General features: G+C 60.0%; 1 protein-coding gene across 1 annotated transcript in view; it reads left to right on the top strand.

The window, feature by feature from the left end:
* The window catches only part of LOC137385079 (equilibrative nucleobase transporter 1-like), a 97,261-nt gene that overhangs the window by 4,863 nt on the left and 70,842 nt on the right, over positions 1 to 21,556 (top strand). The window contains exon 3 of the mRNA XM_068059823.1: positions 17,593 to 17,732. Coding sequence (XP_067915924.1) covers positions 17,593 to 17,732 — 140 coding nt within the window. The remainder of the gene's footprint in view (positions 1 to 17,592; positions 17,733 to 21,556) is intronic.

The raw sequence follows: 21,556 nt of genomic DNA, 5'->3' as shown, positions 1-21,556 counted from the left end.
GTCGGGGAGAGAGAGAGAGTGGGGTCGGGGAGAGAGAGAGAGTGGGGTCGGGGAGAGAGAGAGAGTGAGGTCGGGGAGAGAGAGAGAGAGAGAGAGAGTAGGGTCGGGGAAAGAGAGAGAGTGGGGTCGAGGAGAGAGAGAGAGTGGGGTCGTGGAGAGAGAGAGAGAGTGGGGTCGGGGAGAGAGAGAGAGTGGGGTCGGGGAGAGAGAGAGAGTGGGGTCGGGGAGAGAGAGAGTGGGGTCGGGGAGAGAGAGAGAGTGAGGTCGGGGAGAGAGAGAGAGTGAGGTCGGGGAGAGAGAGAGAGTGAGGTCGGGGAGCGATAGAGAGTGGGGTCGGGGAGAGAGAGAGAGTGGGGTCGGGGAGAGAGAGAGAGAGAGAGTGGGGTCGGGGAGAGAGAGAGAGAGAGAGTGGGGTCGGGGAGAGAGAGAGAGTGGTGTCGGGGAGAGAGAGAGAGTGGGGTCGGGGAGTGAGAGAGAGTGAGGTCGGGGAGCGATAGAGAGTGGGGTCGGGGAGAGAGAGAGGGTGGGGTCGGGGAGCGATAGAGAGTGGGGTCGGGGAGAGAGAGAGAGAGTGGGGTCGGGGAGAGAGAGAGAGAGTGAGGTCGGGGAGAGAGAGAGAGTGGGGTCGGGGAGAGAGAGAGAGTGGGGTCGGGGAGAGAGAGAGAGTGAGTTCGGGGAGAGAGAGAGAGAGAGTAGGGTCGGGGAAAGAGAGAGAGTGGGGTCGAGGAGAGAGAGAGAGTGGGGTCGTGGAGAGAGAGAGAGTGTGGGGTCGGGGAGCGATAGAGAGTGGGGTCGGGGAGAGAGAGAGAGAGTGGGGTCGGGGAGAGAGAGAGAGTGAGGTCGGGGAGAGAGAGAGAGTGGGGTCGGCGAGAGAGAGAGAGAGTGGGGTCGGGGAGAGAGAGAGAGTGGGGTCGGGGAGAGAGAGAGAGTGAGGTCAGGGAGCGATAGAGAGTGGGGTCGGGGAGAGAGAGAGAGAGAGTGGGGTCGGGGAGAGAGAGAGAGAGTGGGGTCGGGGAGAGAGAGAGAGAGAGAGAGTGAGGTCGGGGAGAGAGAGAGAGTGGGGTCGGGAGAGAGAGAGTGGGGTCGGGGAGAGAGAGAGAGAGAGTAGGGTCGGGGAAAGAGAGAGAGTGGGGTCGAGGAGAGAGAGAGAGTGGGGTCGTGGAGAGAGAGAGAGTGTGGGGTCGGGGAGCGATAGAGAGTGGGGTCGGGGAGAGAGAGAGAGAGTGGGGTCGGGGAGAGAGAGAGAGTGAGGTCGGAGAGAGAGAGAGAGTGGGGTCGGGAAGAGAGAGAGAGAGAGAGAGAGAGAGGGATCGGGGAGAGAGAGAGAGAGAGTGGGGTCGGGGAGAGAGAGAGAGAGAGAGTGGGGTCGGGGAGAGAGCGAGAGTGGCGTCGGGGAGAGAGAGAGAGAGTGGGGTTGGAGAGAGAGTGAGAGAGAGACAGAGAGTGGGGTCAGGGAGAGAGAGAGAGAGAGAGTGGGGTCGGGCAGAGAGAGAGAGAGAGTGAGGTCGGGGGGTGAGAGAGGGAGCGAGAGGGAGGGAGAACGGTTGAGTGGAAGGGACAGAGAGAGTGAGGGAGAACGGGAAAGTGGGAGGGAGAGCAGAGGGGAGAGAGAGAGAGGGAGGGAGAGCGAGCAGGGGGGAATGGGAGGGAGGGGGGAGAGGGAAGGAGAACGGGGTAGTGGGAGGGAGAGCAGGGGGGGAGAACAGGGGAGTGGGAGGGAGAGCTGGGGGGAGGGAGGGAGAACAGGGGAGTGGGAGGGAGAGCTGGGGGGAGAGGGAGGGAGGGAGAGCAGTGGGGAATGGGAGGGAGGGGGGAGAGGGAGGGAGAACAGGGAAGTGGGAGGGAGAGTGGTGGGGAGAGGGAAGGAGAACGGGGTAGTGGGAGGGAGAGCAGGGGGGAGAGGGAGGGAGGGAGAGCTGGGGGGAATGGGAGGGAGGGGGGAGAGGGAGGGAGAACGGGGAAGTGGGAGGGAGAGTGGTGGGGAGAGGGAAGGAGAACGGGGTAGTGGGAGGGAGAGCAGGGGGAGATGGAGGGAGGGAGAGAGAGCAGGGGGGAAGTGGGAGGGAGAGTGGTGGGGAGAGGGAAGGAGAATGGGGTAGAGGGAGGGAGGGAGGGAGAGAGAGTAGGGTCGGGGAGAGAGAGAGAGTGGGTCGGGGAGAGAGAGAGAGAGAGTGGGGTCGGGGAGAGAGAGAGAGAGAGTGGGGTCGGGGAGAGAGAGAGAGAGAGAGTGGGGTCGGGGAGAGAGAGAGAGTGAGAGTGGGGTCGGGGAGAGAGAGAGAGAGAGTGGGGTCGGGGAGAGAGAGAGAGTGGGGTCGAGGAGAGAGAGAGAGTGGGGTCGAGGAGAGAGAGAGAGTGGGGTCGGGGAGAGAGAGAGAGTGGTCGGGGAGAGAGAGAGAGAGTGGTCGGGGAGAGAGAGAGAGAGGGGTCGGGGAGAGAGAGAGAGTGGGGTCGGGGAGAGAGAGAGAGAGAGTGAGTGGGATCGGGGAGAGAGAGAGAGAGACAGTGGGGTTGGAGAGAGAGTGAGAGAGAGACAGAGAGTGGGGTCAGGGAGAGAGAGAGAGTGGGGTCGGGCAGAGAGAGAGAGAGAGTGAGGTCGGGGGGTGAGAGAGGGAGCGAGAGGGAGGGAGAACGGTTGAGTGGAAGGGACAGAGAGAGTGAGGGAGAACGGGAAAGTGGGAGGGAGAGCAGAGGGGAGAGAGAGAGAGGGAGGGAGAGCGAGCAGGGGGGAATGGGAGGGAGGGGGGAGAGGGAAGGAGAACGGGGTAGTGGGAGGGAGAGCAGGGGGAGATGGAGGGAGGGAGAGAGAGTAGGGGGGAATCGGAGGTAGAACGGGGAAGTGGGAGGGAGAGTGGTGGGGAGAGGGAAGGAGAACGGGGTAGAGGGAGGGAGGGAGGGAGAGAGAGTAGGGTCGGGGAGAGAGAGAGAGTGGGGTCGGGGAGAGAGAGAGAGAGAGTGGGGTCAGGGAGAGAGAGAGAGAGAGAGTGGGGTCGGGGAGAGAGAGAGAGTGAGAGTGGGGTCGGGGAGAGAGAGAGAGAGAGTGGGGTCGGGGAGAGAGAGAGAGAGAGTGGGGTCGGGGAGAGAGAGAGAGTGGGGTCGAGGAGAGAGAGAGTGGGGTCGGGGAGAGAGAGAGTGGGGTCGGGGAGAGAGAGAGTGGGGTCGGGGAGAGAGAGAGAGAGTGGTCGGGGAGAGAGAGAGAGTGGGGTCGGGGAGAGAGAGAGAGTGGGGTCGGGAGAGAGAGAGAGAGAGTGAGTGGGATCGGGGAGAGAGAGAGAGAGACAGTGGGGTCGGGGAGAGAGAGAGAGAGACAGTGGGGTCGGGGAGAGAGAGAGAGAGTGGGGTCGGGAAGAGAGAGAGAGTGAGGTCGGCGAGAGAGAGAGAGTGGGGTCGGCGAGAGAGAGAGAGTGGGGTCGGGGAGAGAGAGAGAGTGAGGTCGGGGAGCGATAGAGAGTGGGGTCGGGGAGAGAGAGAGAGAGAGTGGGGTCGGGGAGCGATAGAGAGTGGGGTCGGGGAGAGCGAGAGAGAGTGGGGTTGGGGAGAGAGAGAGAGAGAGAGAGAGTGAGGTCGGGCAGAGAGAGAGAGTGAGGTCGGGGAGAGAGAGAGAGTGAGGTCGGGGAGAGAGAGAGAGTGAGGTCGGGGAGAGAGAGAGAGTGGGGTCGGGGAGAGAGAGAGAGTGGGGTCGGGGAGAGAGAGAGAGTGAGGTCGGGGAGAGAGAGAGAGAGAGTAGGGTCGGGGAAAGAGAGAGAGTGGGGTCGTGGAGAGAGAGAGAGAGTGGGGTCGTGGAGAGAGAGAGAGTGTGGGGTCGGGGAGCGATAGAGAGTGGGGTCGGGGAGAGAGAGAGAGAGTGGGGTCGGGGAGAGAGAGAGAGTGAGGTCGGAGAGAGAGAGAGAGTGGGGTCGGGGAGAGAGAGAGAGAGACAGTGGGGTCGGGGAGAGAGAGAGAGAGTGGGGTCGGAGAGAGAGAGAGAGAGTGGGGTCGGAGAGAGAGAGAGAGAGAGAGTGGGGTCGGGGAGAGAGAGAGACTGGGGTCGGGGAGAGAGGGAGAGAGAGTGGGGTCGGGGAGAGAGGGAGAGAGAGTGGGGTCGGGGAGAGAGAGAGAGACAGTGGGGTCGGGGAGAGAGAGAGAGTGAGTGGGGTCGGGGAGAGAGAGAGTGGGGTCGGGGAGAGAGAGAGAGTGAGTTGGGGGGTGAGAGAGAGAGAGTGAGTTGGGGGGTGGGAGAGGGAGGGAGAACGGTTGAGTGGAAGGGAGAAAAAGTGGGAGAGAGAGAGAGAGGAGGGAGGGAGAACGGGGGAGTGGGAGGGAGAAAAAGGGGGAGACAGAGAGAGAGAGGGGAGGGAGGGAGGCAGTACGGGGGAGTGGGAGGGAGAGCAGAGGGGAGAGGGAGGGAGGGAGAGCGGGGGGAATGGGAGGGAGGGGGGAGAGGGAGGGAGAACGGGGAAGTGGGAGGGAGAGTGGTGGGGAGAGGGAAGGAGAACGGGGTAGTGGGAGGGAGAGCAGGGGAGAGGGAGGGAGGGAGAGAGAGAGTGGGGTCGGGGAGAGAGAGAGAGTGGGGTCGGGGAGAGAGAGAGAGTGGGGTCGGGGAGAGAGAGAGAGAGAGTGGGGTCGTGGAGAGAGAGAGTGGGGTCGAGGAGAGAGAGAGTGGGGTCGAGGAGAGAGAGAGAGAGTGGGGTCTTGGAGAGAGAGAGTGGGGTCTTGGAGAGAGAGAGTGGGGTCTTGGAGAGAGAGAGTGGGGTCTTGGAGAGAGAGAGAGTGGGGTCGGGGAGAGAGATAGAGAGTGGGGTCGGGGAGAGAGATAGAGAGTGGGGTCGGGGAGAGAGATAGAGAGTGGGGTCGGGGAGAGAGATAGAGAGTGGGGTCGGGGAGAGAGAGAGAGTGGGGTCGGGGAGAGAGAGAGAGTGGGGTCGGGGAGAGAGAGAGAGTGGGGTCGGGGAGAGAGAGAGAGAGAGAGTGGGGTCACGGAGAGAGAGAGAGAGAGTGGGGTCGGGGAAAGAGAGAGAGTGGGGTCGTGGAGAGAGAGAGTGGGGTCGTGGAGAGAGAGAGTGGGGTCGTGGAGAGAGAGAGTGGGGTCGTGGAGAGAGAGAGTGGGGTCGAGGAGAGAGAGAGAGAGTGGGGTCTTGGAGAGAGAGAGAGTGGGGTCTTGGAGAGAGAGAGAGTGGGGTCTTGGAGAGAGAGAGAGTGGGGTCGGGGAGAGAGAGAGAGTGGGGTCGGGAGAGAGAGAGAGTGAGGTCGGGGAGCGATAGAGAGTGGGGTCGGGGAGAGAGAGAGAGTGGGGTCGGGGAGCGATAGAGAGTGGGGTCGGGGAGAGAGAGAGAGAGTGGGGTCGGGGAGAGTGAGAGAGAGAGAGTGAGGTCGGGGAGAGAGAGAGAGTGAGGTCGGGGAGAGAGAGAGAGTGGGGTCGGGGAGAGAGAGAGAGTGGGGTCGGGGAGAGAGAGAGAGTGAGGTCGGGTAGAGAGAGAGAGAGAGTAGGGTCGGGGAAAGAGAGAGAGTGGGGTCGGGGAGAGAGAGAGAGTGGGGTCGGGGAGAGAGAGAGAGAGAGTGGGGTCGGGGAGAGAGAGAGAGAGAGAGTGGGGTCGGGGAGAGAGAGAGAGTGGGGTCGGGGAGAGAGAGAGTGGGGTAGGGGAGAGAGAGAGGGTGAGGTCGGGGAGCGATAGAGAGTGGGGTCGGGAGAATGAGAGAGAGTGGGGTCGGGGAGAGAGAGAGAGAGTGGGGTCGGGGAGAGAGAGAGAGAGTGGGGTCGGGGAGAGAGAGAGAGTGAGGTCGGGGAGAGAGAGAGAGAGAGTGGGGTCGGGGAGAGAGAGAGTGGGGTCGGGGAGAGAGAGAGGGTGAGGTCGGGGAGCGATAGAGAGTGGGGTCGGGGAGAATGAGAGAGAGTGGGGTCGGGGAGCGATAGACAGTGGGGTCGGGGAGAGAGAGAGAGAGTGGGGTCGGGGAGAGAGAGAGAGTGAGGTCGGGGAGAGAGAGAGAGAGAGTAGGGTCGGGGAAAGAGAGAGAGTGGGGTCGAGGAGAGAGAGAGAGTGGGGTCGTGGAGAGAGAGAGAGTGTGGGGTCGGGGAGCGATAGAGAGTGGGGTCGGGGAGAGAGAGAGAGTGAGAGTGGGGTCGGGGAGAGAGAGAGAGAGAGTGGGGTCGGGGAGAGAGAGAGAGTGGGGTCGGGGAGAGAGAGAGAGAGAGTGGGGTCGGGGAGAGAGAGAGTGGGGTCGGGGAGAGAGAGAGAGTGAGTTGGGGGGTGAGAGAGAGAGTGAGTTGGGGGGTGGGAGAGGGAGGGAGAACGGTTGAGTGGAAGGGAGAAAAAGTGGGAGAGAGAGAGAGAGGAGGGAGGGAGAACGGGGGAGTGGGAGGGAGAAAAAGGGGGAGACAGAGAGAGAGAGGGGAGGGAGGGAGGCAGTACGGGGGAGTGGGAGGGAGAGCAGAGGGAGAGGGAGGGAGGGAGAGCGGGGGGAATGGGAGGGAGGGGGGAGAGGGAGGGAGAACGGGGAAGTGGGAGGGAGAGTGGTGGGGAGAGGGAAGGAGAACGGGGTAGTGGGAGGGAGAGCATGGGGAGATGGAGGGAGGGAGAGAGAGTAGGGGGGAATGGGAGGGAGAACGGGGAAGTGGGAGGGAGAGTGGTGGGGAGAGGGAAGGAGAACAGGGTAGAGGGAGGGAGGGAGGGAGAGAGAGTAGGGTCGGGGAGAGAGAGAGAGTGGGGTCGGGGAGAGAGAGAGAGTGGGGTCGGGGGGAGAGAGAGAGAGTGGGGTCGGGGAGAGAGAGAGAGTGGGGTCGGGGGGAGAGAGAGAGAGTAGGGTCGGGGAGAGAGAGAGAGTGGGGTCGGGGAAAGATAGAGAGTGGGGTCGAGGAGAGAGAGAGAGAGTGGGGTCGTGGAGAGAGAGAGTGGGGTCGAGGAGAGAGAGAGAGAGTGGGGTCGAGGAGAGAGAGAGAGAGTGGGGTCTTGGAGAGAGAGAGTGGGGTCGAGGAGAGAGAGAGAGAGTGGGGTCGAGGAGAGAGAGAGAGAGTGGGGTCTTGGAGAGAGAGATAGTGGGGTCGGGGTGAGAGAGAGAGTGGGGTCGGGGAGAGAGAGAGAGTGGGGTCGGGGAGAGAGAGAGAGAGTGGGGTCGGGGAGAGAGATAGAGAGTGGGGTCGGGGAGAGAGAGAGAGAGTGGGGTCGGGGAGAGAGAGAGAGAGAGTGGGGTCGGGGAGAGAGAGAGAGAGAGAGTGGGGTCACGGAGAGAGAGAGAGAGAGTGGGGTCACGGAGAGAGAGAGAGAGAGTGGGGTCGGGGAGAGAGAGAGAGAGTGGGGTCGGGGAGAGAGAGAGAGAGTGGGGTCGGGGAGAGAGAGAGAGAGTGGGGTCGTGGAGAGAGAGAGTGGGGTCGAGGAGAGAGAGAGAGAGTGGGGTCTTGGAGAGAGAGAGTGGGGTCGAGGAGAGAGAGAGAGAGTGGGGTCTTGGAGAGAGAGAGAGTGGGGTCTTGGAGAGAGAGAGAGAGAGTGGGGTCGGGGAGAGAGAGAGAGAGTGGGGTCGGGGAGAGAGAGAGAGAGTGGGGTCGGGGAGAGAGAGAGAGAGTGGGGTCGGGGAGAGAGAGAGAGTGGGGTCGGGGAGAGAGAGAGAGAGAGAGTGGGGTCACGGAGAGAGAGAGAGAGAGTGGGGTCGGGGAGAGAGAGAGAGAGTGGGGTCGGGGAGAGAGAGAGAGAGTGGGGTCGGGGAGAGAGAGAGAGAGTGGGGTCGGGGAGAGAGAGAGAGAGAGTGGGGTCGGGGAGAGAGAGAGAGAGAGTGGGGTTGGGGAGAGAGAGAGAGAGAGAGTGGGGTCACGGAGAGAGAGAGAGAGAGTGGGGTCACGGAGAGAGAGAGAGAGAGTGGGGTCACGGAGAGAGAGAGAGAGAGTGGGGTCGGGGAGAGAGAGAGAGAGTGGGGTCGGGGAGAGAGAGAGAGAGTGGGGTCGGGGAGAGAGAGAGAGTGGGGTCGGGGAGAGAGTGAGAGAGAGAGTGGGGTCGGGGAGAGAGAGAGAGAGAGAGTGGGGTCACGGAGAGAGAGAGAGAGAGTGGGGTCACGGAGAGAGAGAGAGAGAGTGGGGTCGGGGAAAGAGAGAGAGTGGGGTCGAGGAGAGAGAGAGAGAGTGGGGTCGGGGAGAGAGAGAGAGTGGGGTCGGGGAGAGAGAGAGATTGGGGTCGGGGAGAGAGAGAGAGTGGGGTCGGGGAGAGAGAGAGAGAGAGAGTGGGGTCGGGGAGAGAGAGAGAGAGAGTGGGGTCGGGGAGAGAGAGAGAGTGAGTTGGGGGGTGAGAGAGAGAGAGTGAGTTGGGGGGTGAGAGAGGGAGGGAGAGGGAGGGAGAACGGTTGAGTGGAAGGGAGAAAAAGTAGGAGAGAGAGAGAGAGGAGGGAGGGAGAACGGGGGAGTGGGAGGGAGAAAAAGGGGGAGACAGAGAGAGAGAGGGGAGGGAGGGAGGCAGTACGGGGGAGTGGGAGGGAGAGCAGAGGGGAGAGAGAGGGAGAGCGAGCAGGGGGGAGAGAGCGAGGGAGAACGGGGGAGTGGGGACGGGAGAGCAGGGGGAGATGGAGGGAGGGAGAGAGAGTGGGGTCGGGGAGAGAGAGAGAGAGAGAGTGGGGTCGGGTAGAGAGAGAGAGAGAGAGTGGGGTCGGGGAGAGAGAGAGAGAGAGTGGGGTCGGGGAGAGAGAGAGAGAGAGAGTGGGGTCGGGGAGAGAGAGAGAGAGAGAGTGGGGTCGGGGAGAGAGAGAGAGAGAGAGTGGGGTCGGGGAGAGAGAGAGAGTGAGAGTGGGGTCGGGGAGAGAGAGAGAGAGAGTGGGGTCGGGGAGAGAGAGAGAGAGAGTGGGGTCGGGGAGAGAGAGAGAGAGAGTGGGGTCGGGGAGAGAGAGAGAGAGAGTGGGGTCGGGGAGAGAGAGAGAGAGAGTGGGGTCGAGGAGAGAGAGAGAGTGGGGTCGGGGAGAGAGAGAGAGAGAGTGAGTGGGATCGGGGAGAGAGAGATAGAGAGTGGGGTCGGGGAGAGAGAGAGAGAGACAGTGGGGTCGGGGAGAGAGAGAGAGAGTGGGGTCGGAGAGAGAGAGAGAGAGAGAGTGGGGTCGGGGAGAGAGAGAGAGTGGGGTCGGGGAGAGAGAGAGAGAGAGAGTGGGGTCGGGGAGAGAGCGAGAGAGAGTGGGGTCGGGGAGAGAGAGAGAGAGAGTGGGGTCGGGGAGAGAGAGAGAGAGAGTGGGGTCGGGGAGAGAGAGAGAGTGGGGTCGAGGAGAGAGAGAGAGTGGGGTCGGGGAGAGAGAGAGAGAGAGTGAGTGGGATCGGGGAGAGAGAGATAGAGAGTGGGGTCGGGGAGAGAGAGAGAGACAGTGGGGTCGGGGAGAGAGAGAGAGAGTGGGGTCGGGGAGAGAGAGAGAGAGAGAGTGGGGTCGGGGAGAGAGAGAGAGTGGGGTCGGGGAGAGAGACAGAGTGGGGTCGGGGAGAGAGGGAGAGAGAGTGGGGTCGGGGAGAGAGAGAGAGTGAGTGGGGTCGGGGAGAGAGAGAGAGTGAGTGGGGTCGGGGAGAGAGAGAGAGTGAGTGGGGTCGGGGAGAGAGAGAGAGAGAGTGAGTGGGGTCGGGGAGAGAGAGAGTGGGGTCGGGGAGAGAGAGAGAGTGAGTTGGGGGTGGGAGAGGGAGGGAGAACGGTTGAGTGGAAGGGAGAAAAAGTGGGAGAGAGAGAGAGAGGAGGGAGGGAGAACGGGGGAGTGGGAGGGAGAAAAAGGGGGAGACAGAGAGAGAGAGGGGAGGGAGGGAGGCAGTACGGGGGAGTGGGAGGGAGAGCAGAGGGGAGAGGGAGGGAGAGCGGGGGGAATGGGAGGGAGGGGGGAGAGGGAGGGAGAACGGGGAAGTGGGAGGGAGAGTGGTGGGGAGAGGGAAGGAGAACGGGGTAGTGGGAGGGAGAGCAGGGGGAGAGGGAGGGAGGGAGAGAGAGTAGGGGGGAATGGGAGGGAGAACGGGGAAGTGGGAGGGAGAGTGGTGGGGAGAGGGAAGGAGAACAGGGTAGAGGGAGGGAGGGAGGGAGAGAGAGTAGGGTCGGGGAGAGAGAGAGAGTGGGGTCGGGGAGAGAGAGAGAGTGGGGTCGGGGAGAGAGAGAGAGAGAGTGGGGTCGGGGAGAGAGAGAGAGAGAGTGGGGTCGTGGAGAGAGAGAGAGAGTGGGGTCGGGGAAAGATAGAGAGTGGGGTCGAGGAGAGAGAGAGAGAGTGGGGTCGAGGAGAGAGAGAGAGAGTGGGGTCTTGGAGTGAGAGAGAGTGGGGTCGGGGAGAGAGAGAGAGTGGGGTCGGGGAGAGAGAGAGAGTGGGGTCGGGGAGAGAGAGAGAGTGGGGTCGGGGAGAGAGAGAGAGTGGGGTCGGGGAGAGAGAGAGAGTGGGGTCGGGGAGAGAGATAGAGAGTGGGGTCGGGGAGAGAGATAGAGAGTGGGGTCGGGGAGAGAGATAGAGAGTGGGGTCGGGGAGAGAGATAGAGAGTGGGGTCGGGGAGAGAGAGAGAGTGGGATCGGGGAGAGAGAGAGAGAGGGGTCGGGGAGAGAGAGAGAGTGGGGTCGGGGAGAGAGAGAGAGAGAGAGAGTGGGGTCACGGAGAGAGAGAGAGTGGGGTCGGGGAAAGAGAGAGAGTGGGGTCGTGGAGAGAGAGAGTGGGGTCGAGGAGAGAGAGAGAGAGTGGGGTCTTGGAGAGAGAGAGAGTGGGGTCGGGGAGAGAGAGAGAGTGGGGTCGGGGAGAGAGAGAGAGTGGGGTCGAGGAGAGAGAGAGAGTGGGGTCGGGGAGAGAGAGAGAGAGAGTGGGGTCGGGGAGAGAGAGAGAGAGAGTGGGGTCGGGGAGAGGGAGAGAGAGAGTGGGGTCGGGGAGAGAGAGAGTGGGGTCGGGGAGAGAGAGAGAGTGAGTTGGGGGGGTGAGAGAGGGAGGGAGAGGGAGGGAGAACAGTTGAGTGGAAGGGAGAAAAAGTGGGAGAGAGAGAGAGAGAGGAGGGAGGGAGAACGGGGGAGTGGGAGGGAGAAAAAGGGGGAGACAGAGAGAGAGAGGGGAGGGAGGGAGGCAGTACGGGGGAGTGGGAGGGAGAGCAGAGGGGAGAGAGAGGGAGAGCGAGCAGGGGGGAGAGAGGGAGGGAGAACGGGGGAGTGGGGACGGGAGAGGGAAGGAGAACGGGGGAGTGGGAGGGTGAGCTGGGTGTAGAGAGAGAGAGGAGGGAGAGGGAGAGAGAACGGGAGAGAGGGAAGGAGAACGGGGGAGTGTGAGGGAGAGCTGGGGGTAGAGAGAGAGAGGGGGGAGAGGGAGGGAGAATGGGGAAGTGGGAGGGAGAGCAGGGGGGAGAGGGAGGGAGAATGGGGAGGTGGGAGGGAGAGCTGGGGGAGAAAGAGGGGGAGAGGGAGAGAGCAGCGGGGGGAGGGAGGGAGGGAGAACAGGGGAAGTGGGAGGGAGAGCAGGGGGGAGAGGAAGAGAGAAGGGGGGGGAGGGAGGGATGGAGAACAGGGGAGTTGAAGGGAGAGCCGGGGGGAGAGGGAGGGAGGGAGAGCAGGGGGGAATGGGAGGGAGGGGGGAGAGGGAGAGAGAACGGGGAAGTGGGAGGGAGAGTGGTGGGGAGAGGGAAGGAGAATGGGGAAGTGGGAGGGAGAGTGGTGGGGAGAGGGAAGGAGAACGGGGAAGTGGGAGGGAGAGCAGGGGGAGAGGGAGGGAGGGAGAGAGAGTAGTGTCGGGGAGAGAGAGAGAATGGGGTCGGGGACAGAGAGAGAGTGGGGTCGGGGAGAGAGAGAGAGAGGTGGGTCGGAGAGAGAGAGTGAGGTCGGGGAGGGAGAGAGAGAGAGTGGAGTCGGGGAGAGAGAGAGAGAGTGGAGTCGGGGAGAGAGAGGGAGAGTGGGGTCGGAGAGAGAGGGGGAGTGAGGTCGGGGAGAGAGAGAGAGAGAGTGGGGTCGGGGAGAGAGAAAGAGAGAGTGGGGTCGGGGAGAGAGAGAGAGAGAGTGGGGTCGGGGAGAGAGAGAGAGAGAGAGTGGGGTCGGGGAGAGAGAGAGAGAGAGTGGGGTCGGGGAGAGAGAGAGAGAGAGTGAGGTCGGGGAGAGAGAGAGAGAGTGGGGTCGGGGAGAGAGAGAGAGTGAGGTCGGGGAGAGAGAGAGAGAGAGTAGGGTCGGGGAAAGAGAGAGAGTGGGGTCGAGGAGAGAGAGAGAGTGGGATCGTGGAGAGAGAGAGAGTGGGGTCGGGGAGAGAGAGAGAGTGGGGTCGGGGAAAGAGAGAGAGTGGGGTCGAGGAGAGAGAGAGTGGGGTCGTGGAGAGAGAGAGAGAGTGGGGTCGGGGAGAGAGAGAGAGTGGGGTCGGGGAGAGAGAGAGAGTGGGGTCGGGGAGAGAGAGAGAGAGAGAGTGGGGTCGGGGAGAGAGAGAGAGAGAGTGAGTGGGATCGGGGAGAGAGAGAGAGAGAGAGAGTGGGGTCGGGGAGAGAGAGAGAGAGACAGTGGGGTCGGGGAGAGAGAGAGAGAGTGGGGTCGGAGAGAGAGAGTGGGGTCGGGGAGAGAGAGAGAGTGGGGTCGGGGAGAGAGAGAGAGTGGTCGAGGAGAGAGAGAGAGAGTGGGGTCGGGGAGAGAGAGAGAGTGGGGTCGGGGAGAGAGAGAGAGTGGGGTCGGGGAGAGAGAGAGAGAGAGAGTGGGATCGGGGAGAGAGAGAGAGAGAGAGAGTGGGATCGGGGAGAGAGAGAGAGAGAGAGAGTGGGGTCGGGGAGAGAGAGAGAGAGAGAGAGTGGGGTCGGGGAGAGAGAGAGAGAGAGTGAGTGGGATCGGGGAGAGAGAGAGAGAGAGAGAGTGGGGTCGGGGAGAGAGAGAGAGAGACAGTGGGGTCGGGGAGAGAGAGAGAGAGTGGGGTCGGAGAGAGAGAGTGGGGTCGGAGAGAGAGAGTGGGGTCGGGGAGAGAGAGAGAGTGGGGTCGGGGAGAGAGAGAGAGTGGGGTCGGGGAGAGAGAGAGAGTGGTCGAGGAGAGAGAGAGAGAGTGGGGTCGGGGAGAGAGAGAGAGTGGGGTCGGGGAGAGAGAGAGAGTGGGGTCGGGGAGAGAGAGAGAGAGAGAGAGTGGGATCGGGGAGAGAGAGAGAGAGAGAGAGTGGGGTCGGGGAGAGAGAGAGAGAGAGAGAGTGGGGTCGGGGAGAGAGCGAGAGTGAGGTCGGGGAGAGTGAGAGAGAGAGTGGGGTCGGAGAGAGAGTGAGAGAGACAGTGGGGTCGGAGAGAGAGAGAGAGTGGGGTCGGAGAGAGAGAGTGGGGTCGGGGAGAGAGAGAGAGAGTGGGGTCGGGGAGAGAGAGAGAGAGTGGGGTCGGGGAGAGAGAGAGTGAGGTCGGGGAGAGAGAGAGAGAGAGCAGGGTCGGGGAAAGAGAGAGAGTGGGGTCGAGGAGAGAGAGAGAGTGGGGTCGGGGAGAGAGAGTGGGGTCGGGGAGAGAGAGAGAGAGTGGGGTCGGGGAGAGAGAGAGTGAGGTCGGGGAGAGAGAGAGAGAGAGAGAGTAGGGTCGGGGAAAGAGAGAGAGTGGGGTCGAGGAGAGAGAGAGAGTGGGGTCGGGGAGAGAGAGAGAGTGGGGTCGGGGAGAGAGAGAGAGTGGGGTCGAGGAGAGAGAGAGAGTGGGGTCGGGGAGAGAGAGAGAGTGGGGTCGGGGAGAGAGAGAGAGTGGTCGAGGAGAGAGAGAGAGTGGGGTCGGGGAGAGAGAGAGAGTGGGGTCGGGGAGAGAGAGAGAGTGGGGTCGGGGAGAGAGAGAGAGTGGGGTCGGGGAGAGAGAGAGAGAGAGAGAGTGGGATCGGGGAGAGAGAGAGAGAGTGGGGTCGGGGAGAGAGCGAGAGAGAGTGGGGTCGGAGAGAGAGTGAGAGAGACAGTGGGGTCGGGGAGAGAGAGAGAGAGTGGGGTCGGAGAGAGAGAGTGGGGTCGGGGAGAGAGAGAGAGAGTGGGGTCGGGGAGAGAGAGAGTGAGGTCGGGGAGAGAGAGAGAGAGAGTAGGGTCGGGGAAAGAGAGAGAGTGGGGTCGAGGAGAGAGAGAGAGTGGGGTCGAGGAGAGAGAGAGAGTGGGGTCGGGGAGAGAGAGAGAGTGGGGTCGGGGAGAGAGAGAGAGTGGGGTCGGGGAGAGAGAGAGAGTGGGGTCGAGGAGAGAGAGAGAGTGGGGTCGAGGAGAGAGAGAGAGTGGGGTCGGGGAGAGAGAGAGAGTGGGGTCGGGGAGAGAGAGAGAGTGGGGTCGGGGAGAGAGAGAGAGAGTGGTCGAGGAGAGAGAGAGAGAGTGGGGTCGGGGAGAGAGAGAGAGTGGGGTCGGGGAGAGAGAGAGAGTGGGGTCGGGGAGAGAGAGAGAGAGAGAGAGTGGGATCGGGGAGAGAGAGAGAGAGAGAGAGAGTGGGGTCGGGGAGAGAGAGAGAGAGAGAGAGTGGGGTCGGGGAGAGAGCGAGAGTGGGGTCTGTGAGAGAGAGAGAGAGAGTGGGGTCGGAGAGAGAGTGAGAGAGAGAGAGAGTGGGGTCGGGGAGAGTGAGAGAGAGAGAGAGTGGGGTCGGGGAGAGAGAGAGAGAGAGAGAGTGGGGTCGGGGAGAGAGAGAGAGAGTGGGGTCGGGGAGAGAGAGAGAGAGTGGGGTCGGGGAGAGAGAGAGAGTGGTCGAGGAGAGAGAGAGAGAGTGGTCGAGGAGAGAGAGAGTGGTCGAGGAGAGAGAGAGAGTGGGGTCGGGGAGAGAGAGAGAGTGGGGTCGGGGAGAGAGAGAGAGAGAGAGTGGGGTCGGGGAGAGAGCGAGAGTGGGGTCGGGGAGAGAGAGAGAGAGAGAGTGGGGTCGGAGAGAGAGTGAGAGAGAGAGAGAGAGTGGGGTCGGGGAGAAAGAGAGAGAGAGAGAGAGAGTGGGGTCGGGGAGAGAGAGTGAGTGAGTTGGGGGGTGAGAGAGAGAGAGTGAGTTGGGGGGTGAGAGAGGGAGCGAGAGGGAGGGAGAACGGTTGAGTGGAAGGGAGAGCAGGGGGGAGAGGGAGAGAGGGAGAGCAGGGGGGAATGGGAGGGAGGGAGGGAGAACGGGGAAGTGGGAGGGAGAGTGGTGGGGAGAGGGAAGGAGAACGGGCTAGTGGGAGGGAGAGCGGGGGGAGAGGGAGGGAGCGAGAGCAGGGGGGAATGGGAGGGAGGGGGGAGAGGGAGGGAGAACGGGGAAGTGGGAGGGAGAGCAGGGGGGAGAACAGGGGAGTGGGAGGGAGAGCTGGGGGGAGGGAGGGAGAACAGGGGAGTGGGAAGGAGAGCAGGGGGGAGAGGGAGGGAGGGAGAGCAGGGGGGAAGTGGGAGAGAGGGAGAGAGAGGGAGAACGGGGAAGTGGGAGGGAGAGCAGGGGGGAGAGAGTGAGGGGGGGGGAGAGGGAGGTAGAGCGGGGAAGTGTGAGAGAGAGAGAGGGGGGACAAGGAGGCAGAATGGGGGAGTGGGAGGGAGAGCAGGAGGTAGAGTGAGTGAGAGGGGGGGAGAGAATGAGAGAGGTGGGGAGGGAGGGAGAACGGGGGAGTGGGAGGGAGAGCAGGGGGAAGAGAGAGAGGGGGGAAGAGGGAAGGAGAGCAGGGAAGTGGGAGGGAGAGCAGGGGGGAGAGGGAGAGGGAGGGAGAGCGGGGAAGTCGGAGAGAGAGAGCGGGGAGTGGGAGGGAGAGCAGGGGGAAGAGAGAGAGGGAGGGAGAGCGGGGAGTGGGAGGGTGAGAGAGAGTGAGGGAGAACGGGAAAGTGGGAGGGAGAGCAGGGGGAAGAGAGAGAGGGAGGGAGAGCGGGGAGTGGGAGGGTGAGAGAGAGTGAGGGAGAACGGGGGAGTGGGAGGGAGAGAGAAGGGGGGGAGGGAGGGAGAATGGGGGAGTGGGAGGGAGAGCGAGCAGGGGGGAGAGAGAGAGGGGGGAGTGGGAGGGAGAGCGGGGGGAGAGAGAGAGGTGGGCAGAGGGTGGGGGAGTGGGAGGGAGAGCAGGATGGAGAGAGGGGGGGGGAAGAGGGAGGGAGAACGGGGCAGTGGGAGGGAGAGCAGGGCGGAGAGAGAGAGGGGGGGAGAGGGAGGGAGAACGGGGCAGAGGGAGGGAGAGCGGCGAAGTGGGAGAGAGGGAGAGGGGGGAGAGAGAGGGAGAACGGGGAAGTGGGAGAGAGGGAGAGGGGGGAGAGAGAGGGAGAACGGGGAAGTGGGAGGGAGAGCAGGGGGGAGAGAGAGAGGTGGGGAGAGGGTGGGGGAGTGGGAGGGAGAGCAGGGCGGAGAGAGAGAGGGGGGGAGAGGGAGGGAGAACGGGGGAGTGGGAGGGAGAGCAGGGCGGAGAGAGAGAGGGGGGGAGTGGGAGGGAGAGCAGGACGGAGAGAGTGGGGGGGAGAGCAGGGGGGAGAGAGAGAGGGGGGGAGAGGGAGGGAGAACGGGGGGGAAGAGAGAGAGGGGAGAGGGAGGGAGACGGGTGTGGAAGGAAGAGCAGGGGAGTGGGAGGGAGAGCAGGGCGGAGAGAGAGAGGGGGGGAGAATGAGGGATAATGGGGGAGTGGGAGGGAGAGCAGGGCGGAGAGAGAGGGGGGGGAGTGGGAGGGAGAGCGGTGGGGAAGAGAGAGAGGGGAGAGGGAGGGAGATGGGTGTGGAAGGAAGAGCAGGGGAGTGGGAGGGAGAGCAGGACGGAGAGAGTGGGGGGGAGAGCAGGGGGGAGAGAGAGGGGGGAGAGGGAGGGAGTGCAGGGGGGATTGAGAGAGGGGGGAGTGGGAGGGAAAGCAGGGGGGAGAGAGAGTGGGGTGCAGTGGGAGGGAGAGCAGGGGGGAGAGAGAGAGAGGGGGAGTGGGAGGGAGAGCAGGGGGGGAGAGAGAGGGGGGAGAGGGAGGGAGTGCAGGGGGGATTGAGAGAGGGGGGAGTGGGAGGGAAAGCAGGGGGGAGAGAGAGTGGGGTGCAGTGGGAGGGAGAGCAGGGGGGAGAGAGAGAGAGGGGGAGTGGGAGGGAGAGCAGGGGGGGAGAGAGAGAGGGGAGAGGGAGGGAGACGGGTGTGGAAGGAAGAGCAGGGGAGTGGGAGGGAGAGCAGGACGGAGTGAGAGAGGGGGGGAGTGGGAGGGAAAGCAGGGGGGAGAGAGAGTGGGGTGCAGTGGGAGGGAGAGCAGGGCGGAGTGAGAGAGGGGGGGGAGTGGGAGGGAGAGCGGGGGGGGAGAGAGAGCGGGGAGAGGGAGGGAGACGGGTGTGGAAGGAAGAGCAGGGGAGTGTGAGGGAGAGCAGGACGGAGAGAGTGGGGGGGAGAGGGAGGGAGAACGGGGGGGAGAGAGAGAGGGGAGAGGGAGGGAGACGGGTGTGGAAGGAAGAGCAGGGGAGTGGCAGGGAGAGCAGGACGGAGAGAGTGGTGGGGAGAGCAGGGGGGAGAGGGAGGGAGAACGGGGGAGAGGGAGGGAGTGCAGGGGGGATAGAGAGAGGGGGGAGTGGGAGGGAAAGCAGGGGGGAGGGAGAGTGGGGTGCAGTGGGAGGGACAGCAGGGGGGAGAGAGAGAGGGGGGGAATGGGAGGGAGAGCAGGGGGGGAGAGAGAGAGGGGGAAAGGGAGGGAGAGAGAGAGGTGGGGGAGAGGGAGGGAAAACGAGGGAGTGGGAGGGAGTGCAGCGGGGAGAGAGAGAGAGGGGGGGATTGCGGCCTGGGTTCAGTTGAAAGCAGCTGTTAACACTCACCTCTTGTTTTATACCACCCCCAACCCCACTCCCTGCAGGTTTTGTACGAGGCTGGCCTCTCCCTGATGTCCATGTTCCTCTTCATTAGCTGCCTCAGCTCCATCCACATCCTTCGCACAATCTTCCTACTTCCCCGGACACACATTCCCTACCCTCTACCAAAGGGGTACACCTATGGGTAAGTAGGAGAGGAGGGAGTTACAGGATGGTGTTGAATCGAGGGGTTCTGGGGGTTTATATATAGAATAACACATACCCGGGAGTGAGTTACAGACTGGAATCTAATCAAGGGGTTCAGGGGGTTTATATATAGAATAACAGATACCCGGGAGTGAATTAGAGACTGGAATCTAATCGAGGGGTTCGGGGGGTTTATATATAGCATAACAGATACCCGGGAGTGAGTTACAGACTGGAATCTAATCAAGGGGTTCAGGGGGTTTATATATAGAATAACAGATACCCGGGAGTGAGTTAGAGACTGGAATCTAATCGAGGGGTTCGGGGGGTTTATATATAGCATAACAGATACCCGGGAGTGAGTTACAGACTGGAATCTAATCGAGGGGTTCGGGGGGTTTATAGATAGAATAACAGATACCCGGTAGTGAGTTACAGACTGGAATCTAATCGAGGGGTTCGGGGGGTTTATATATGGAATAACAGATACCAGGGAGTGAGTTACAGGCTGGAATCTAATCGAGGGGTTCGGGTGGTTTATATATAGAATAACAGATACCCGGGAGTGAGTTACAGACTGGAATCTAATCGAGGGGTTCGGGTGGTTTATATATAGAATAACAGATACCCGGGAGTGAGTTACAGACTGGAATCTAATCGAGGGGTTCGGGGAGTTTACATATAGAATAACAGATACCAGGGAGTGAGTTACAGACTGGAATCTAATTGAGGGGTTCGGGTGGTTTATATATAGAATAACAGATACCCGGGAGTGAGTTACAGACTGGAATCTAATCGAGGGGTTCGGGGGGGTGAGATAGAATAACAGATACCCGAGAGTGAGTTACAGACTGGAATCTAATCGAGGGGTTCGGGGGGTTTACATATAGAATAACAGATACCCGGGAATGAGTTACAGAGTGGAATCTAATCGAGGGGTTCGGGTGGTTTACATAGAGAATAACAGATACCCGGGAGTGAGTTACAGACTGGAATCTAATCGAGGGGTTCGGGTGGTTGATATATGGAATAACAGATACCCGAGAGTGAGTTACAGACTGGAATCTAATCGAGGGATTCGGGTGGTTTACATATAGAATAACAGATACCCGGGAGTGAGTTACAGACTGGAATCTAATCGAAGGGTTCGGGGGGGTTATATATAGAATAACAGATACCCGGGAGTGAGTTACAGACTGGAATCTAATCGAGGGGTTCGGGGGGTTTATATATAGAATAACAGATACTCGGGAGTGAGTTACAGAGTGGAATCTAATCGAGGGGTTCGGGGGGTTTATATATAGAATAACAGATACCCGGGAGTGAGTTACAGGCTGGAATCTAATCGAGGGGTTCGGGGGGTTTATATATAGAATAACAGATACCCGGGAGTGAGTTACAGGCTGGAATCTAATCGAGGGGTTCGGGTGGTTTATATATAGAATAACAGATACCCGGGAGTGAGTTACAGACTGGAATCTAATCGAAGGGTTCGGGGGGGTTATATATAGAATAACAGATACCCGGGAGTGAGTTACAGACTGGAATCAAATCGAAGGGTTCGGGGGGTTTATATATAGAATAACAGATCCCCGGGAGTGAGTTACAGAGTGGAATCCAATCGAGGGGTTCGGGGGGTTTATATATAGAATAACAGATACTCGGGAGTGAGTTACAGAATGGAATCTAATCGAGGGGTTCGGGGGGTTTATATATAGAATAACAGATACCCGGGAGTGAGTTACAGACTGGAATCTAATCGAGGGGTTCTGGGGGTTTTTATATAGAATAACAGATACCCGGGAGTGAGTTACAGAGTGGAATCTAATCGAGGGGTTCGGGGGATTTATATATAGAATAACAGATACTCGGGAGTGAGTTACAGACTGGAATCTAATCGAGGGGTTCGGGGGGTTTATATATAGAATAACAGATACCCGGGAGTGAGTTACAGACTGGAATCTAATCAAGGGGTTCGGGGGGTTTATATATAGAATAACAGATTCACGGGAGTGAGTTACAGACTGGAATCTAATCGAGGGGTTCGGGGGGTTTATATATGGAATAACAGATACCCGAGAGTGAGTTACAGACTGGAAGCTAATCGAGAGTTTCGGGGGGTTTATATAGAGAATAACAGATACCCGGGAGTGAGTTACACGCTGGAATCTAATCGAGGGGTTCAGGTGGTTTATATATAGAATAACAGATACCCGGGAGTGAGGTACAGACTGGAATCTAATCGAGGGGTTCGGGCGGATTATGTATCGAATAACAGATACCCGGGAGTGAGTTACAGACTGGAATCTAATCGAGGGGTTCGGGGGGTTTATATATAGAATAACAGATACCCGGGAGTGAGTTACAGAGTGGAATCTAATCGAGCAGTTCGGGGGGTTTATATATAGAATAACAGATACTCGGGAGTGAGTTACAGACTGGAATCTAATCGAGGGGTTCGGGGGGTTTATATATAGAATAACAGATACCCGGGAGTGAGTTACAGGCTGGAATCTAATCGAGGGGTTCGGGGGGTTTATATATAGAATAACAGATACCCGGGAGTGAGTTACAGGCTGGAATCTAATCGAGGGGTTCGGGTGGTTTATATATAGAATAACAGATACCCGGGAGTGAGTTACAGACTGGAATCTTATCGAGGGGTTCGGGGGGTTTATATATAGAATAACAGATACCCGGGAGTGAGTTACAGACTGGAATCTTATCGAGGGGTTCGGGGGGTTTATATATAGAATAACAGATACCCGGGAGTGAGTTACAGACTGGAATCTAATCGAGGGATTGGGTGGTTTATATATAGAATATCAGATACCCGGGAGTGAGTTACAGACTGGAATCTAATCGAGGGGTTCGGGGGATTTATATATAGAATAACAGATACTCGGGAGTGAGTTACAGAGTGGAATCTAATCGAGGGGTTCGGGGGATTTATATATAGAGTAACAGATACTCGGGAGTGAGTTACAGACTGGAATCTTATCGAGGGGTTCGGGGGGTTTATATATAGAATAACAGATACCCGGGAGTGAGTTACAGACTGGGATCTAATCGAGGGGTTCGGGGGGTTTATATATAGCATAACAGATACCCGGGAGTGAGTTACAGACTGGAATCTGATCGAGGGGTATGGGGGTTTATAGATAGAATAACAGATACCCGGTAGTGAGTTACAGACTGGAATCTAATCGAGGGGTTCGGGGGGGTTTATATATGGAATAACAGATACCAGGGAGTGAGTTACAGGCTGGAATCTAATCGAGGGGTTCGGGTGGTTTATATATAGCAAAACAGATACCCGGGAGTGAGTTACAGAATGGAATCTAATCGAGGGGTTCAGGGGGTTTATATATAGAATAACAGATACCTGGGAGTGAGTTACAGACTGCAATCTAATCGAGGGGTTCGGGGAGTTTATATATGGAATAACAGATACCAGGGAGTGAGTTACAGACTGGAATCTAATTGAGGGGTTCGGGTGGTTTATATATAGAATAACAGATACCCGGGAGTGAGTTACAGGCTGGAATCTAATCGAGGGGTTCGGGTGGTTTACATGTAGAATAACAGATACCCGGGAGTGAGTTACAGACTGGAATCTAATTGAGGGGTTCGGGTGGTTTATATATAGAATAACAGATACCCGGGAGTGAGTTACAGACTGGAATCTAATCGAGGGGTTCGGGGGGGTGATATAGAATAACAGATACCTGAGAGTGAGTTACAGACTGGAATCTAATCGAGGGGTTCGGGGGGTTTACATATAGAATAACAGATACCCGGGAGTGAGTTACAGAGTGGAAT

This window comes from Heterodontus francisci, chromosome 28, assembly GCF_036365525.1.
Source record: "Heterodontus francisci isolate sHetFra1 chromosome 28, sHetFra1.hap1, whole genome shotgun sequence".
NCBI lineage: Eukaryota > Metazoa > Chordata > Chondrichthyes > Heterodontiformes > Heterodontidae > Heterodontus > Heterodontus francisci.
The sequence above is the reverse complement of the archived record's forward strand: the minus strand, read 5'-3'. Positions and strand labels throughout refer to the sequence as shown.